The following is an 18,849-nucleotide window of genomic DNA, read 5'->3' on the forward strand; positions in this document are numbered from 1 at the left end:
AAATGAACTATGCAGATGCCGAAAGAGCAACATCCATAGGAAGAATGCATGGTTTTGATTGGCTTAGGCTGGGCTGTCATAGGCCTGAAAATGTATAAATATGGTTGTGAGTGACAGGAGAAAGACTGAACTGTGGCTCTGGAGGGTTTTGAGGGGACAGAATCATGGCAGGACTAGGTTCCACTTTGCCCATAAGTGGAGACTCCCCTGAAGCGAGCTTTACACCCAGATAAATCTGTACAGTATAGGATTGCAATCTTAATTTCCAGTTATTACCATCCCATGATTTCATACTTGTAACCTTTAACTCAACATCTCTGTTTAAAAGAGGTGGTGGGGGTTGGGGGGGGAGAAATCTGCCCTTTTACTCTTCATCTTGCTAAAATTAGGACAGAAAAAGCTAATCAGTTAAAAATATCTTGGGCATGCACCTTTTATGGTTGCAAGGAACCGTTACACACCACCTAAAATTAATTGCAACTTTTGTTAATATTAAGACTGTCTAGTTTCTTTTTAAATATATGTTTTGTTGCAAATATAACAGAAAGAAAAAAGAAAGAAACGACGTCAGCTCACACTAACAGTAAGAATAATCCATCAATCCTAATTCAAACATGCAGAGTCCATATGTCCAAATAGATATCCAGAAGAGATTGATTGATGATTACAAGATATATGTTCAAATGTAGCAAGGGCAGTAAGATGTTCAGCCTCTTGAGAAATGAATGGTGGGTATTTTTTATCCTTCCAAGTTTGAACTATATGTCTCTCTTATTGTGTAACTGATAGTCGTCATCCGCAATCAGAGGAGTATAATTTAAAACTTTATTTATTTTTTATTCCTGTTTTCTGTTACCAAGGAAATGCTTTTTCTCCCTGTCCATTAACACTCGAACTTGTGGACATCCAATGAAGGTGATATTGAAAGATTTGAGAGAGATAAAAGAAAGTACTTCTTCATGCAGCACATAGCCCTATTCTGCCTCTCCCCACCCCACCGTACCCCAAATTGGGCTCATGTGCACACATGAGAGACACACTTAATCAAAGGTGAAATTGTTATCATTGTGGGTAGTACTTCCTCTGGTCAAAGTGACATTCATGTACTCAGAACTAATGGCAAAAGCAGATGTCTTTCTCAGGAGAACAAAAATAGGTTCCTGGATTCAGGGACATGGCAAAAACAAATGTCAAATACAAAAGGGCAGAGAATTTCTCAAGGGCGTGTGCACAGTAATTCAGTTCTTGCCTGCAGAGGAAGAGGTGAACACTCTTCAGTGTCCCTCCCCACTTCTTGTATTAATAGGACGGTGTCCTTTTCTTTTTGAAGCAAGCTGTTCGTTCTCTCTCTCTCTCTCATCTCTGTAAATTCACACAGGAACAGGAAGTTGAATGAGTGTGTACGTATATAACAAATTTGTGAACGACTGACCCTCTGTATATAGCTTCAAAGGTGGGGCACACAACAGATGATTGGTCAATCCTTGGATTATTTAGCTGCTTATTGTAACATAGACTTAGTTTCCTGCCTCAGCTTGTTCTTCACCAGTGTTTCCCCTTTCACATTTAACCACAGTCCCTAGGTCAGATATTACTGGGATTACAGTTTGTGTCAACCATACTTAATTGTTTTTCACCCTTTCTAGAGCAAGTCATGGCGGAAGATCAAGAACATGGTGCACTGGTCTCCTTTCGTCATGTCCTTCAAGAAGAAATATCCCTGGATCCAGCTAGCAGGGCACGCAGGTACAGAAGATTTAGGTTGTGCTGTGTAATCTCAAAGGGAAACTCCCGCCTGAGAAAGAGAAAGTGTTTCGGAAGTCTCTTGGTGGATTAAGATAATTAGCTACCTTAATGCAAATTGTTTCTGGAAATTGAAACATAAGTGCTTGCGCTGGGTCGTCTCTACGGGGGTGGCTTGAGCCAAATGCTAGGGTGTGTACAAACCTCGGGAAATATGTGGCACCTGTAATAGATGGCCCAAGGATGAATGCTAATGTCTGAGCCACAGAAAAAGGGCACATAACTTCTGCCATCAAAATGCTCTGATGTCCTCACCAGAGCAAGTCTTTGCTCCGAAACAAACAGTGTTTGAAATCTGTTGGGATCCAGTCCAGGCCAACACTCTTCTCTTATTCAGAATAGCCTGACTATATATCCCTGGCAGATGGTTGTCAACCTTGCCTTGAAAACCCTCAAGGAGGCTTATTCCATTGTTGAGTTGGCCTTAGAATGGAGAAATTCACCTAGAGTTTTAACCTAGGAACCAGACTTCGCTGCTGTTTTCCAGGCTTTCCAGTTGCCTAGCCTTTCAGCCTGATGTTTAAGGGTACACTAAAGATAACCTGAAAGTTTTCCATTATGTATTAGCACTCCCTTGCGTATCTGAGCATCTTCTAGCACCTCACCCTTTTGAACATGTGCCCCTGAATGATCTGGAGTTGCTAACTAGGATCTTTTTTGAAGTAAACATGACTGCGTTGTGCCTGGAAATACTATTTGATGCCACTGCACCATTTTGATGCACTAACCATTTTGTTAGAGGCAGGGAACAAGTGAAACCTGTGTGAAACCTTTTCCGTACCCAGTGGAAAACTCAGTGTTATCCTTTGCTTTTTGTTCTGTTTCTCAGGTAGCTTCAAAGCTGCAGCTAATGGGAGGATACTGAAGAAGCACTGCGAGTCTGAACAGCGCTGCTTGGACCGCTTGATGAATGATGTCCTTAAGCCGTATGTTCCTGCCTACCATGGGGACATAGTGAAGGATGGGGAGCGTTACAATCAGATGGAAGATCTCCTGGCTGACTTTGACTCTCCCTGTGTCATGGATTGCAAGATGGGAGTCAGGTCAGTTTTTCTTGGTAGCTGCCTCTTCCCCAGCTTTATCCAGTAACAACAGAAGCACGATTTCATCTTGCAGTGCCTAATGCCTTTCTGCTCCCCCACGGGAGGCAGGAAAATGCTGAGCATGAGGTCATCATGCCACACATTTCTGTTACTGCATTTACTTGGAAGATGGCAGCCACACAGCCTTAGAGCTAGGCTCTAAGGGTGAAGCCTTTTCCCAGCCATTTGGGTGGATGGATTTCAGGTATCAAGAAAGGCTGGTTTTATATTGCTGTATCACTTTGAAACCAACCCCACGTACTTCATATTTTTCCTAAAAAATGGTGCAGATCTGACTACTAAGCCAAGCTTAGCACAGATATAGGCAGGACTGTTCCATTGCATTTTGCCGCCTGAGGGCAGATCAGCTTAGGACACCCTGTCTCCGCACCAAGTCAAAATGCACGATACCGCGATATTGTTTTGGCATTTGAGGCAGAAAATCCCACAAGTACCTCTCCCACTAGTTGTCAGTAAAAATACAAAAGTAATAAATGAAATAACTTTCCCTAATGGCAGGGCTTGCTCTGTCTTATAGGCCTTTTGACTCAAAGGTAAGTATAGTAATAAAGATGTCCTTAGAAGACCGTACTTTTCAGTTGAATAGTGTTATGTGGGTAAGCTGTAAATTGCAACAGAGGGTGTATACTGTGCAGTCCTCACCCGATGTTATTTAAACCAGGTTGGCTGTGGGAATTCCTGATAAGCTGGGCTATATCATGTCTGTCAGGTTATTTTCATAAGCTTAAATGTATAATTCTGCCATTCAGTCTCAAATTCCTCCTGAACATTACCATGACAAAATGCAAAAGGGGTCTCCTGATTATTATTATTATTAAAAATTAATTTAAGTGTGGGAGATTAAAATGAAAGTCTTGATGTTTACCTGTGAAGAAAATGTCTTCAGTGAGCCGCATATCTGGATAAACTTATCTGAAGTGGCAGTTTAGATACTGAGCCACCCTCTTCCCAGCCCCCTTTCCAGGATAAAGAAATTCACTGTCCGGTGTCATCGTGAGTTTACTCGTTGTGAGGAAAAATGCTGTTTGCTCTGTTTGGCTTGGAATCTGTTTGCGCTGAGGGAAAGCAAAGTTCAAATTAACTGCATGAACAAATGGAAAAACATTCTAAGCTGGGTTAACGAGTACTTTTTCCCCAAAAAAGTACATCCTGGTTCAAGGAGATAGCGGAAGATTTTTGCCTCGGAGTTTGTTTGACCTAGAAGCAACTTGTAGGTCTGCTATACAAGAGTACTTCAAAACTGGTGGCAACTGTACAGAAACTTGAATTCTTTTTGAGAACCCTTGGCCAACTAATTCAAACTGGAGCCAAAATGCTTCATTAATGGTACAAAGGATACCCTTTCAATATACAAACAGCAGCAAAGAGTCGGACAAGATTATTATGGCAGGAAATGCGTGATGCCAGAGGCAATAATAATAATAATATGCCACCCATTTGTCTGGGTTGCCCCAGCCACTTTGGACGGCTTCGAACAAATATAAAAACATAATAAAACATCAAGCATTAAAAACTTCCCTATACAGGGCTGCCTTCACATGCACACAATTCTCCATTCAGACAAATACTGGTCAAGGACAGAGTCTAGCAGTTGAGAGCATAGTGTCAATGAGGGATGTGACCTGGGGACAGGGAGGGCCTAGGAGAGTCCCCAGGATTAGATTGAGAGGCTCCCTATCCAATCCATGACATAAGATTTCACGGACTACTTCAGTTTATGCCAAATTTCAATGACGTGGTATATTGTGGAGGGAAGAGGGGATGATCTGGAACTGGAGATTACACCTGTTGGTGATAACTCTGGCTAGTATTCAGAGGAATATAGCCTCTCGTTATATATACTGGATAAGCTCTGTCGTGTGGCACGTGGAATGCTGAGAAGAACCGAGTCAGCTTTGGAATTTTATTTCAAATATTGGTTGCCGGGTTTTTAACATTAATGCTCACAAATTGCTCAGCTGAGTGTTCATTTTCTCAGTTTTCTCAGATATTAAAAAGCCCAACAGAACAACAGGTTTGGATGCCTTATCTCTACTAAGTATAGAAGCAGATGTGTTATGTAAGATTAGTTTTGAGGAACTGATCAAAGACTTTGCAATTAGAAAAAGGGGAGTTTTTTTCAAATATAAGATGGAAGTATACAAAAAAACCCACCACATTATTTTCTATCTTATTGCAGGTTTTGTTTCATTTCAAAAAATGCAATTTTATTTTATGGTTTATTGTTGTTTATATTTTAAATTAGATATATACATGGAGGCACCCATGTATACATCTAATTTTAGGGTCTTATCCAGCCTTGCCCACTACACTCGCCTCTGGCTTGTATGAAACATTTGGAATATGTTACAGATAGGTAGCCGTGTTGGTCTGCCATAGTCAAAACAAAACAAATTCCTTCCAGTAGCACCTTAAAGACCAACTAAGTCAGTTCTTGGTATGAGCTTTCGTGTGCATGCACACTTCTTCAGATACACTGAAACAGAAGTTTCCAGACCCTTCTATATAGTGAGAAGGTGGGGAGGGGTATTACTCAGAAGGGTGGTGGGAATGGGTGATTGGCAGATAGCTGTGATGAGCCTGTTGACGACTCTTAACGACTGCAATAGGTCTTACAGGAAAAAGCTGGGGGTGAAAAGGTGAAAAATGGCTTTGTCATGTATAATGAGATAAGAATCCAAGGCTTTTTCCTGTAAGACCTATTGCAGTCATTAAGAGTCGTCAACAGGCTCATCACAGCTATCTGCCAATCACCCATTCCCACCACCCTTCTGAGTAATACCCCTCCCCACCTTCTCACTATATAGAAGGGTCTGGAAACTTCTGTTTCAGTGTATCTGAAGAAGTGTGCATGCACACGAAAGCTCATACCAAGAACTGACTTAGTTGGTCTTTAAGGTGCTACTGGAAGGAATTTGTTTTGTTTTGATTTGGAATATGGTTTTACATCTGACACTCCTCTTGTTCGGAAGGCCTACAGGCAACCGTTCGGCCTTCCCCTTCTTCCGAGACACAAAACCTGCTGCAAAGTGCTTAGTAACTTTCATGGCTGGGAGCAGATTTGGATTAAAGTCTGGATATGCGTTTGGCTCCCAAATTTACTGACTACAAATCTGTAGTCAGCCTTATCTCTAGACATTATTGGAATCAGGAACTTAACATTTAGGCTTGTTAGGGGCAGCAAAAAAGTAACTTGAGGAAGCGCTGCAGGGTGACTGGCATAAATTTTGCTGACCCAAGAGTGCCCCGACTAGTGCCATTTCAAGCAGCTGTTACTAATAGAAAGCAGAGACCTCTAGTGGGCAGATGGGGAAGACATGCTTAGGAAAAGTGTCTTTTCTGAATCCTTTTCCCCCCATCACAAATGGAATTAAAAATCAGTAGGATCCCGGCATTTGACGAAGGCAATGGATGCACAGAGTGGCTCACTCATTACTTTTATCATCATAATGGGGGATGGTGATCAATATTAATACTGCCAAATTAATGCCCTCTGAGTGATTCACAATTCCAGGTGTCCCTTATATCTGGAAAGGATGCTGAATTTCAAACTGCTCATGAGAACTACCCACCTGTATAATTTATGGCCTTCTCGTGCAATTATTTTATCCTTTCATGGTTGCCTTACCACATGCTGTTTGAAAGAGAAGGCTGTGATCTTTATTCATGGGCACCTTCCATAAATGTTGTTAAACACATGTGTTTGGTTTCCAGAATATAAAGTGTTTGAGCAGTGCACTACTAGGTCAGCCTTTGGCCTGATCCAGGGCAGAGACTGCTCTTAAGTTCTTAGCTTAAATCGACACATGTATTTCCATTCCAGATATTGCTCTTTTTAGGGTGTTTTGCCCTGGTTAGTTGCAAGTTTCTACCACTGTGTCTTGGTAGGAGATTAAGTAGCAGTACGTGGAAGGTTTCTGACCTCGTTTTCAGGTTTCTGGGAATCTTAGAGGATCAAAATATGAGGGAGGCCGAAAACTTGCCCCCCACAGTTGGCTGTGATAGATAAGTTTCCGAAGATTGTGAAAGTCACACTTAGTGTCCTCTCTGCAGAACCTACTTGGAGGAAGAACTAACAAAGGCCAGGAAGAAGCCAAGCCTACGGAAGGACATGTATCAAAAGATGATTGAAGTCGATCCGGAGGCTCCGACTGAGGAGGAGAACGCCCAGCGTGCCGTAACCAAGCCCCGATACATGCAGTGGAGGGAAACAATAAGTTCTACAGCGACTCTCGGATTCAGGATTGAAGGAATCAAGGTGAGGGTTTCGAATCTATCTGGTGCATAACAGAGATAATAGGTGGAATATTTTCTGAGAAAGGTGCTTGTCAGGAGTTCTTCCTTTGTCAATAGAGTTCCCGATATACTGCAACTGAACCCGCAGCTAAACTAGATGTTTAAGCACTTTTGCAGAGTGCATTGTAATGAAGTTCTAGTTCCACCAAGGTCAAACAAGGTCTTTCACTGTCAAGCTGAAATGGCAGTCTTTGAATGTGCGTTGTAGAGAGTGCATGGGAGGTCTCTTGTAGAAGAAAGAGCTGTGAGTCACATTTTTGTACACTGAATAGAGGTATACTTTAAATATATAAAATGGTGTATAAATTAAATTTTTAAAAATGAAAATCCTGTAATCTCTTTATTGAGGCATAACCCGTTCTCCTCCCTCTGTATAACAACATAAGTAGATACAGATAGGTGAACAAAGATAGAAGGCACCTGCCATAGTTCCTGCTGCCTGACATTTTAATTGCTATCAGCCAATAAATAAATATTATGCATGCATGGAGCTTTGCCACGTTGGTTTATGTAAGGTTGCAAAGTTATTCTTTAGGCAGGTTGCTTTGCCGATGGAAGTGAGCAAACTCGTGAACAGAAGAAGCAGAAGGTTGTGTGCCAGCCGAAAAAAAGAAAAAAGAAAAGAAAAAGCCTTAAGAAGTTCTGTTTGGATGCAAGTGGCCAGTTCTGTTTTGAGGCTCGGTTTTCCTGTAGCCTCTAGCCCTACAGCATTCTCCGGATATCCGAGCAGTTATGGGAGCTTGGTGGTGCATGGCTCACCCCATGGCTGGAGGCCGCAGGCATTACCACACTCTCACAGCTGCTTGGGTATCTGGGGAAGCAGGAGAAATGAATTGGAATGAAAACATAGCACCCTTTTGCGACTTTCAGCTGAGTCCGTGGCTGGAGGCTTCAGATACCAGCTCTCAACACAGCTAGGCTGCCAGACAGGAAGTCTTAAAGCAGCCACAAAGCAGTAAATAGCTGTCTGATTCCACACTGCACAAGTTGTTGTTGTTTTTTTAAAAAAGATATTGTTAAATTGTCCCCTGGCACTACAGTGTGTATTCATGGATTTCAGGTTCTGAACATGTGCTGAAATGAGAACCATGGGTGCAAAAGGGTGCTGTGTCTTCATTCCATCTGAATCTAAACAAACCACATGGACTTGCTCAAATTAGTACTTGAATTGTGCTGGCTTATAGAATTGTAGGGTTGGGAAAGGTCCCTAAGGGACATTAGTCCAAACCTCTGCAATGCAGGAATCACAGCTAAAGATTCCAACCTCTGCTTAGAAACCTTCCAAGGTACTCCATTCTGCTTTGAATTACTGTAGACTCCTCATTGCAGAATACTAAAAGATGTGGGCTAATTTATATGTTTAGAGGTGTTTGCAAACCCTGTGGATTTCAAGGAGTTTGGTTAGTAGTGCTGGGAAAGGTTCATGCCTGAGATGAATTGATCATCAACCTCTGTATAGCACAGAGCTTTATACTTGCAAACCATTTCACATGTGGGACAAAGGACTGGATTTGGCAATGCAGATCCCTTCCTGTAATTTCCATGGCTGAAGAAAGAATAATGTATTGTGTTCAAAATCTGCAAATACCCCCAACCACCCCAAATAAAACCATTCTCAAGTCTTCTCTGGACAGTCTGCAAGTCATTCAACCCCCACCCCATGGCTGTTATTTAAACGATGGCCATCTTGTACCTTTGCCCTGTTGTAGGTTATTCCGCATCCTGTTTAATGAACGGCAAAGCTGTCTGTTGACACAAATGCATTCTTCTGAGTAATAGCCTTGGATTTTGTCATTGCTTTTTGCAGAAGGAAGATGGCACCGTGAACAGGGATTTCAAGAAGACCAGGACAAAGGAACAAGTCATGGAGGCCTTCAGAGAATTTACAAAAGGAAATCGTAACGTTCTGGTGAGTTGCTGCAGCTGGTTTCCTTATTAGTTTAGTACCCCAGGTTTCTTTAATATCCACAGATACATGCTAATGTGAAACCTGCTCTCTTTCCTCGGCAGTTTATGTTACGCATCCACAAGATGCACAATATCTTAACTAGTTCAGATTCTTGGTTAAGCTGGTCCAAATCCTGTCAGTAATGGAACACTGAAAATGGGATTCCTTGAATGCTAGGGAAGTAGAAAGGTGTTTTTTATGAGGCCCACCTATCAGGCCTACACCCTTGACAGCTTCATCTTCTTTGCTAAGCACTTTGATGAAGGAAAGAGTCCTGGACTGGCTCTGGGTCATGTCAGGGGAAACAGGCAAGAACTGTTGTCCTTCTCTCTGTCTATCTGTCTGTCTCTCTCTCTCGCACTCTCACATACACACAAAGTTTAAACAGATAGTTGGAAGTTTATGGTGCCTGGTTGGCAGCACAAGTGGGTCTATGAGTGCAGTAGTGACCATTTCCGTATTTATTTATCAGCTAAACAAACTAGGGCCCCACTCTCTTGGGGGCCCCCAAAAAATTAAAGGGAAAAAAACCTGGATGTATATTTTCAAAATATAAGATAAAAAACAAATCAAATAAAATCTACATACAGCAACAGTGTTTTGTGTTGTGCAATTATTTCACTATTAATATACTTCTTCTTAATTGTATTTGAATTAATGATTATTTTGATAAAATACATATTTTGTTATGTGCAAATGGCTTTGGATACCTATTAGGTCCATAAATTACCATATAGCATATATTCAACACAAAAAACAGTGACAATTTGTTGTTGACAAAGGACAGCTGGACATATAAAGGGCCCCGTTACCTTCAGTAGCTTAGGGCCTCATCAAACCTAAATCCGGCCCTGGTAGTGACCCATTCTTAGTGGCTTTCCTGACAGCTGAAGGCATCTTTCCTTCAAGGCATAATGGAGAGAGCTCCAATGTTCAAACATGGTTACAAAACCTCTTCTATTTCACTACGAGGAACAAGGAAACTACAGTCCTGCTGCTCTCCCTCGATCTGTCTACTGCTTTTTGGTCCAGAGGTGGGCACCTCCTGTAACATTTGACAAATCTTCCTCTGTGGTGGTGGCTGGAGCTTGAAGGGGCAAGCAAACTGTTTAAAGAAGCCTGTCAGGGGACGAGGAAAGAATGATAGGTGTATCCATCTCACATAATTTTATGGGATTACTCATAAATTTCTAGTTACAAATGAAATGCAACTACCCTTTGCAAACTGAAAAGATCACAAATACATGCAGGAGGAGGCCTTTTAGCTTGCAGTGAGCAACCCTGCACCATTACTGAACCCTGGAACAATGCCGTTGCTGAGGGAGGAGGAAAGGTGGGTGCATCTTGCGATTTGAGGGAAATGGCAACCCTTCCAAGTAAACTGCAGGGTTTTGCATACCTGGAAACTGCGCTGAAGCTCCCCATCTTTTTATTTCCTGGAAGCCAAGGGCTGGGAATCTCATCAACTTTCCTAAAGAGTTGATCCCGCACACACACCCTACCCTGTCGCTTGGTGAAATAGCTCTAAATATTTTGCACCAAGTCGCCCTGGTGGGTGACCTGACGCCAGGAAGTAGCGGGAGGTACTGCAACCCTGTTGGCTTCCCTTGACCTCATCAGTAGATTTCAGTATTGTTGAGTACCGTGTCCGTCTGGGTTGTCATGCCAGGAACAGACCTGGAAAGTCCAGGATAATGGTGGTGCCAGTCCTTTCTGAAGTGCAAGACCAAGAAAGTGAAGCTAGAGGACTTCTGATTAGCCATTGGAGTGTCTCATCTTGTCCTGATTTTAGCAGCTACATGAAACCAATGGGAAAAGTTGTAATAAGGTCTGAACTAAATGCCTTCAATATGCAGGTGACGTACAGCTCCACCTCTCTCTCCCAGCCTCCTATTAGATAAGGAGGCTGCAAACCACCCAATTGGGCAAGTGAGCTCAATTTTAGATCCCACTGTGTACAGTCTCAGACTAGCATCTCCGAACCTGGCTCTTTACCCATTGCAAGTTTGCAGTTTACAATGGATGGTAGTTAATGGGGGCTTCTTCTGGAGCCAGTGAACAAAGCTGGTACGTTGCTCACTGCCGAGCCGTTCTGCTATGTGAATCATTTTGCTTGCAGTCCGGGAAGGTCTGAAAAAAAATTAAAAGTGAAATGGTTCTCGTGAACATGACTCCTTACGTCGTGGTTGGGAGAACCTGTGACACACCAGCTAGTTGCTCCCATCGGCCCCAGCCGGCGTGGCCAGTGGTCAGAGAAAAGGAACATCTGGAGAGCCCCCTGGTCTTCAGTCATGGGTGACCAACCTGTAACGCAGGCAGGAGAGATTGCCACATTTGTGGGAAGGTGCAGGGTAGTGTCTGGGTCTGCCTGCCCTCCTGCTTGCCTTTTTAATCCTGCCCTGTAGCCTCAGCCACTTCCAAAAGAGGGTGCACGTGTATATGCTGAAGCACAGTAGTATTCCACTGTTTGCAGACCCAGGACCCACTTTCAATGCAAAACAAGCATTTGGAGACTCTTTTAATATTTAAGCATGTGTTGGTAAGGTTGCTGCTGTTGTGGCCCATCTCAGATCAGGCCGGGACCCAGTAGCTGAACACCAGTGCTGTATTTCATGATAGCATGTCATTTTGCTGGTTCTGGACCCTGCTTGTGTTTTACTTTACTTTTTTCTTTTTTTTACTGCTACAGCCTTGAAAACTTTTCACCTCCCCACCCAGCTGCTCATATAGATATATAGATATATAGATATAATTTTAACATCATTTTCAACAATCATTTAACACAATTTCATATCTTATACATTTTGACTTCCATCAACCACATCTGAAAATTTTCCAATCTTTTTCACTTAATTTACATTTCTTAATTTCACTATTACTTTTCATTATCTTAACTAATAACTCTCTTCATAACCTTCCTTGCAATATATTCCTCCTTGCAAAACTTCTTGTAATCCTACTAGTGTAATCTGTTGATTACAATTGCTTTTCAAATAATTCACATATTTACTCCACTCCTCTGAGAATCTCTGGTCCTGCAGGTTTCGAAGTCTTCCTGTCATCTTATCTAATTCTGCATAGTCCATTAATTTCATCTGCCATTCTTTTTTCGTCAGTAATTCTTCTTGTTTCCATTTCTGGGCCCCAGCTGCTCTTATTCAGCCAGTTACTGAGAAGGGCAAAGGAACAAGGTTCTCTCGATAGCTGGCAGCGGTGTAAAGCGCTGGGAAGTCTGTGCTGGCTGCTTGGAAGTGCAGCTCACCCAGCTTGCAGTCCTGATACAGGAGCGGTTATTTAGCTTACAGGCAGTGTGTGTGTGTGTGTGTGTGCGCGCGCGCAAAACAAATTGCAACTCCTTCCGTTCAAACTATGTGAGGAATGTGCAGCCTCTTGCTAAGCAAGGTCAACGCTCAGAAACTGGGTGCTTCAGAAGTATTTTCAAAGCTCTTAAAAATGTTCTGTTCTTGCCACTACAGAACGGCTACCTTAACCGGTTGAAGGGAATCCGTGATACCTTGGAATTGTCACCATTCTTCAGGGGCCACGAGGTAAAAACTAAACCGCCTTTCTATGATCTCTTTTTTTAATAAGGTTAGAACTCTGGTCAAAGCAAAGTTCGGTTTACCTAAACAAGTTAGCGGACTAGAATCTTTCCACAAGCTTTGGAATTGCATCACTATTTGATATTCAATAATTTGATGTTCATGGGGGGTGGGGTGGCAAACTATATGGGGACCATAATGCAGGGGGAACATACTGCAGCCCTGATCAGAATCACTCCTACCCAACCCCCTGGTATTCACACTAAGTAGAATGCTCCCAGTGTGAATAGCAAGTGCAGGGCCCCCGATTTTGATCAGCGCTGGGGTTGAAGGGAGGAAACCCCCTCTCACCCCCCCATTATATTCCCAATCTGGCTTGCCCCCCCCCCACCCCGGCTGCCATTTATGTGATGAAGAGTCCTGTGTGTCATTTGGTCCTGAAAGTCTGAATAAATGTGAGAAGTGACCAGGTTCTCTCCCTGACTGACAGAAAGAGAGGGGATTTCGCCCCCAGTGCATTTGGGGAGCTTCTTATCCCTGGAGATTCAGGCCTTTCGGTTTTAGGCTGGCACTGGGTGGCAGAACTTATTTTAACTCTCCTAAAACTGCTGCTTAAAAATTGAATTTTTAACTGGGTTTGCGACTTGGGAGAGCGGATATTCAACAACTGCTTTTTTTTTTTTAATTGTCAAAGAGAGTTTCTACTCCTCTCACATTGCATGTTTTAACTTCCCCGTGACCTTGAGAGCTAGCAGCCTTGTTTTCATATAACCTCAAGAGTGCTATAGACACAGCAGGCCCAACACCATAGAATGCCAAGTTCTGCCTTTAGACCAAAGCCGGCCCAGCCATGAAGCAGGGGGAGGCAGCTGCCTCAGGTGGCAGAAACAGAAGAGGTGGCGCTGCATCAAGCGCCCCACTGCCACCTCGGAAGCAAACCACATAAAAACTAGGTGCGTCTTATGGTCAGGTGCATCTTATGGAGCGAAAACTACGGTTTTCTGATCCACCCCGCCAGACTAGCAAGCTGGTGAGGCTAGGTGAGGGCTCCTTTCGCTAAGCCTGGGTGGGAAGGGAGCTTTGGAAACTGCTTCTCCATTGTGGCGGTGGCAGCCGGTGTTTTGCCTCAGGTGCCAAAATGTATTGGGCGAATGCTGACCGCTTGCCTTCGAATCCTGTGTGATAATCCCCTTTTAATTTTTTCCTGTCGCAGGTAATTGGGAGTTCCCTCCTCTTCATCCACGACAAGAAAGAACAGGCCAAAGTCTGGATGATTGACTTTGGGAAAACCACCCCACTGCCAGAGGGAGAGGTCCTCCAGCACAACGTGCCCTGGATAGAAGGGAATCGGGAGGACGGCTACCTTTGGGGGCTGGAGAACCTCATCGAGATCCTAACGGAGTTGTCTCAGAGTGAAGACCTGCATTGAAGTCCAGCTCTGCCACTACTCAGAAGCCAGCCCCCCAAACTGACTTTCTGAACTGCACTACAAGACACTTTCTGCCCACCCTCTCCTTCCCAGTTCTAAAAGTTAGAAGCTCCTTTTATTTAAGGTGTAAATATGCAGTTATATATATGCCAGAACAAATGCTGGACGTGAAGCCAAGCTTGGGACGATGGAAGTGCATACCAATATTGACTTTTTAGTCTTTAGCAGTTAAGGATAGTGTAAATTCCCCCTTCGGTAGTTCTTATGCAATCTGTGTTTAACCAGTAAGGGCTTGTACAGTTCTCATACATCTCCGTTGAATTAAGACAGTGCCCTAGTCTTGCTTAAATTCTATCTACCGGTAGCTCAAAGCTGCAGAGCGAAGGAGAGACTGAGTTGTAATTATCTGCTGCCCTCTAGTGCCCAAAGTTAGTACATTACTTGGGCTGCTGATTTTAAAGGCAGTTTGCTGGGATTATCGGTGCTCTTTCCTCCTGAGAAGTTTCGGAGTCTTTGGAATCAAGAACTTAACAAGAACGTCCTTGGAGAAATATAACTGGTATTCTTGAACAGCGGCCTTTTAACATGTACTAACCTCAGTGTAGTTAATCTGCATACAGGAGCTTGTTGGAATAACTTAATATCAAGTCTACTTTTCAATATATTCGAGCAATTTCTTGCTGGCATACGGCAGCTGCGCAATCGCCGAGTAGTTAGTTGAATGAATAGCAAAGCTCTGTCTGCTCCTGAGGGTTATATTTGATAGTGCATCCACTTGTCTACTGGGGTTGGGTTTGGACTGCTGGCGAGAAAAGTTCCGATCCCTTGGCTCTAAGCCAGGGGCTCTAACCCCTGCCAGGGGTTCCTGAACTGCGACCCCCATCATCCCCGAACATTGGCTGTGCTGGCTGGGGGCTGATGGGAGTCCACAGTTTTCCTGCTTTTGCCAAGACTTTAGTTGTCTTGGAGTGACCTAGTAGCCTGTCAGATGAAGGGCTGGCTTGCAAAGGGCTATACCTGCCATTCAGGTTTCTCTTTGTTAACACTGCAGACCCTTTTAAAGTGGCAAGCAACGTCTCAGGTGTGCTCTTGCAAAACATTCCAGTACTCACATCTCAAAGGGCGGCATTTACTGATGTCAGGAGGGGATGACAGTACATTTGCTTTTTCCCTCTCTAGGAATTCACGAGTGCTGCAGAAACCTTGAGAAGGGGGACTGTTCAGTAGAGGTCACAGACTTTCCAGAGTTGTTTTTTTCTGGATGGTGTCAGTACCAACAAATCCTTAAACCTTTCCATGTTCACGATGCATCCCAGATGCTTCCAGAACCCGTTGCTTCCACTCTTCCCAGTAGTCATGTGGCAACCCTGTTTGCCCTTGCAATGCGCTGGCTGCAGTTTCTTATCTCGAGTTGGTTCTAATGCTGCAACAAGTGTGTGTGTTTTGCAGGATGGGATGATGCCCCTTGGCTCCTTTTTCAAGGATGCAAACTCCTTGGGGGATTCCTTCATTTGTATCTCACTAGGCCCCTATCTGTCATCCTTCAGTGCTGTTGTAAATAGTTGCTTTGTTTGGCTGCTTTTCCCCTTCAGGTTTCCTTTGCTGTTTAATAATAGCCTGTGTGGAAGTGCCTTATGGACTGCTTTCTGTTGCATTAGTGTCATGGAAAAGTGGTTTGGTTTTTTTTAAAAAAGTTCTATTTATTGCCATTCCTTTTTTTAGTTGCCTAGAACACTAAGTCTTAATGCATGGAATCTTTTAAATAATAATGCTAAGTTTTCAAAACGTATTTTTTTTCCCATGTATGTGGAGGGCAGGGAGCGAGTCCTTGAAGCAGTGTAAGTTTATACCATTTTTAAACTTGTATTTAGCTTTTAAATTGCTTCTATTATATATACATTTTTTATTTTTTTAAGCCTGTTTGTAAAACAAGATTCCTTGCTTTGTGGCTTTCAAAGAAGTGAATTGTTTCTCCAGATGTCTCTTAAGGCCCCCCTGGAGACTGGAACTCTTGCTGTGAGGTAGTTCTCCCAACACATATTTCTCCCGGATTAGCGATGACACGAAGAACTTGCCGAGTTATAAAACTCCACCTATGCACAGTGCCTGTAAGTCAAATAACTCAAAATAAAGGCATACAAAATGGCTGCTGTTGTGATTCTCTGTCATTGTCCTAAGAGCCAAAGAGACTGAGTTAAATGGAAAATTGGTATGAGGAGATCTGATCCTGAAAAATGTGGCAGATGGAAGCTTCACGAAGAAACCAGGACTAGTGTTTTGGCTGTGCAAGACGAGTTAAAGCCATAACCTCTCGAGACAGGGGGGGAGAACCTTTGTTTTACCCCAAGGACCACATTCTCTTGTGGGCAACCTTCCACAATGTAGGGGACGCTTTCCAGATTCAAAAGTGGGCATAGCAATGGATGTAGCTCTTAGCAAGGCACATTATTGTCGCTTGAGGACACATTCCAGACAGGCAAGGAGGTGGAGGAGCAGCTCCAGTAAATGGCATGACCTGGGGAGGTCCTTGGCCTGTGGGGAGTGCCAAGGGCCAATGACAGAGCCTCGGAGGGCCACACTGGACCCCCAGGCCTAAGGTTCCCCACCCCTGCTCTCAGATATTGTCAGTCGAGTTTCTGACAGCTAAGATCTTGAGAAAACAAGTTGTCTTGTTAACCTGCCTTTCAAGGAATTATCTGGTGCAATACCTAACATTTTCAGGGATGTTTAAATAATACATTTTCTTTATTTGGAGCAGTTTCAGATGCAGTGCTACGTTGGGGAGGGAGAGGCTGTTAAAGAGCAATTGATCTCCCCTTTGTATTCCCTGTATTTTCCTGTTGCAGCTCACCAAGTAGAGAAACGTGTGGACTGTTCCTTCCTCAGAAGCTAATGCATTCCCCTAAGAGGGAACATGTCATGTTGTTTCTGTTGAACGTAATTGAGTCAATTTCATGCTCTTTCTCTGCCTTACCCTGTCTAGGATATATCTGAAATGACTTTTACCAGTGCAATCCTTTCTTCAGAAGTAATTCGAAATGTGTTGCATGCTGCACACAACATTTCATCAAGGTTTCTCAACTGAAATACAGTCGTACTTTGGTTTTTGAACAGCTTAGTTCTCAAACGTTTCAGCTCCCGAACGCCGCAAACCTGGAAGTGAGTGTTCCAGTTTGCGGATTTTTTTGGAAGCTGAATGTCCGATGAGACTTCCTATTGGCTACAGGAGCTTCCTGCAGGCAACCAGAAGCCGTGCTTTGGTTTCCGAACATTTTGGAAGTTGAACAGACTTCCAGAACAGATTCCATTCAACTTCGAAGGTACGACTTTATGTGCCTTACTTATTCTTATTTATTAAATTTGTATACCGTCCTTTGTCTGCAGGTCTCAGGGTGGTTCACAAAATAAAAATACAATGTAAAAACACTAAATACATGATAAAAACAAAAATAAACAAATCAATAATCCGCCCCCCCAAAAAGTTTAAAGGGGGTATGAGATGCTCATCAGTCAAAGGCTGAAAAGGAACATTTTCTCCTGGTGCCAAAAGGTGTACAATGAAGGCACCAGGCAAGCCTCCCTGGGGAGAACATTGCACAAATGGGGAGCCACTGCAGAAAAGGCCCATTCTTGTGTTGCCACCCTCCAGAAGCTCACGCTGAGGAAGCACACAAAGAAGGGCCTCAGGATGATCTCAGGGTCTGGGTTCTCCCACCTCTCTAAGCTGATAGCCCAGAAATTGCTGACTGCCTAAGAACCTGTTAACAAGACAGGTGAGCAGCCTTGTCTACACATGCAGCAGCAGCAGGAGGTAGTAATAGTGTTGCCACTGCTCAGAAGATTGGAACGGGAAGTTTAACGGAGCAACAATGAGGAGAAAGAGGATAAGGACCAGTGGGACCTGGGGTCAACAGTAGGCCCCTTGCTGGGTGGTGGGCCTTGACAAGTGCCTGAGGGTACCAACTCCTGACTCTGGTCCTGGCTGCACCTGTTGGACACCCCCAACCCCCTTAGTTAAGATTTGAGAGCTATCTCAACATTTTAATTATGACAGGGAGGGACCAGGCAGTAAATATCACACATTTTGAAGTCTCTCTCTAGCTCTGTGGTGCTAGCTGTGGTACTCACAGCAGCCAAGAGGTGGCAGCACTTGGCTAGCCGCTTGCTTGCTGCTGTTCTTAATTCCTTCTCTCTTGCTCGCAGATGTGAAATTTGCTTGGGATGGCAGATGTAACTCCTATCCCGAATCAATTGCAGTCTTCTGACAGGACTGAGGCAGTGCCACAAACAAGAGCCCAAAGATTTGGAACACATTAGCCATTTTTTCCATTCTTGGGAAATGATTTCTGACTTTCCCCTTTCCCCTTTCATTGCCAAATGCAGATTTCTTTTGTATTCCTGAGAGAGGGGTCCTTTGTGCAGAATTTGGTTCAAAAATTATCTCGGGAGGGGAAGGCTAAGAAGGCGGGACCTCCAAAATAGCCCAGTGAGGATGCTCTGGGGTCACAGAATGCTGGCTGATGAGTGAGCCTAGAATGTATGTCAATGGGCCTGTGGCTGTATTCCACTTTTTCCCCTGAGGCGGAAACCCAGATTTCCCCAGCCCTACTCCTACACAACCGCCAAGCCACTGATGCATTACACTGTTTAGTTTTTGGAAAGGTTCTTCCAAGCCTCCTTTGAGCCAGCCCACTTCTGCAATCAAACATCTGTCTCCTTGCAGGACTT

General features: G+C 43.6%; 1 protein-coding gene across 1 annotated transcript in view; it reads left to right on the forward strand.

Moving 5' to 3' along the window:
• The window catches only part of ITPKB (inositol-trisphosphate 3-kinase B), an 86,187-nt gene extending 69,919 nt beyond the window's left edge, over positions 1–16,268 (forward strand). Inside the window, exons 3-8 of the mRNA XM_081854153.1 lie at positions 1,647–1,746; positions 2,633–2,846; positions 6,960–7,164; positions 9,010–9,111; positions 12,627–12,698; positions 13,906–16,268. Of these exons, the coding sequence (XP_081710279.1) occupies positions 1,647–1,746; positions 2,633–2,846; positions 6,960–7,164; positions 9,010–9,111; positions 12,627–12,698; positions 13,906–14,121 (909 nt within the window). The 3' untranslated portion in view covers positions 14,122–16,268. The remainder of the gene's footprint in view (positions 1–1,646; positions 1,747–2,632; positions 2,847–6,959; positions 7,165–9,009; positions 9,112–12,626; positions 12,699–13,905) is intronic.
• Positions 16,269–18,849: the final 2,581 nt, after the last annotated feature.

This window comes from Podarcis erhardii (assembly GCF_964252035.2).
Source record: "Podarcis erhardii genome assembly, chromosome: 3".
Classification (NCBI taxonomy): domain Eukaryota; kingdom Metazoa; phylum Chordata; class Lepidosauria; order Squamata; family Lacertidae; genus Podarcis; species Podarcis erhardii.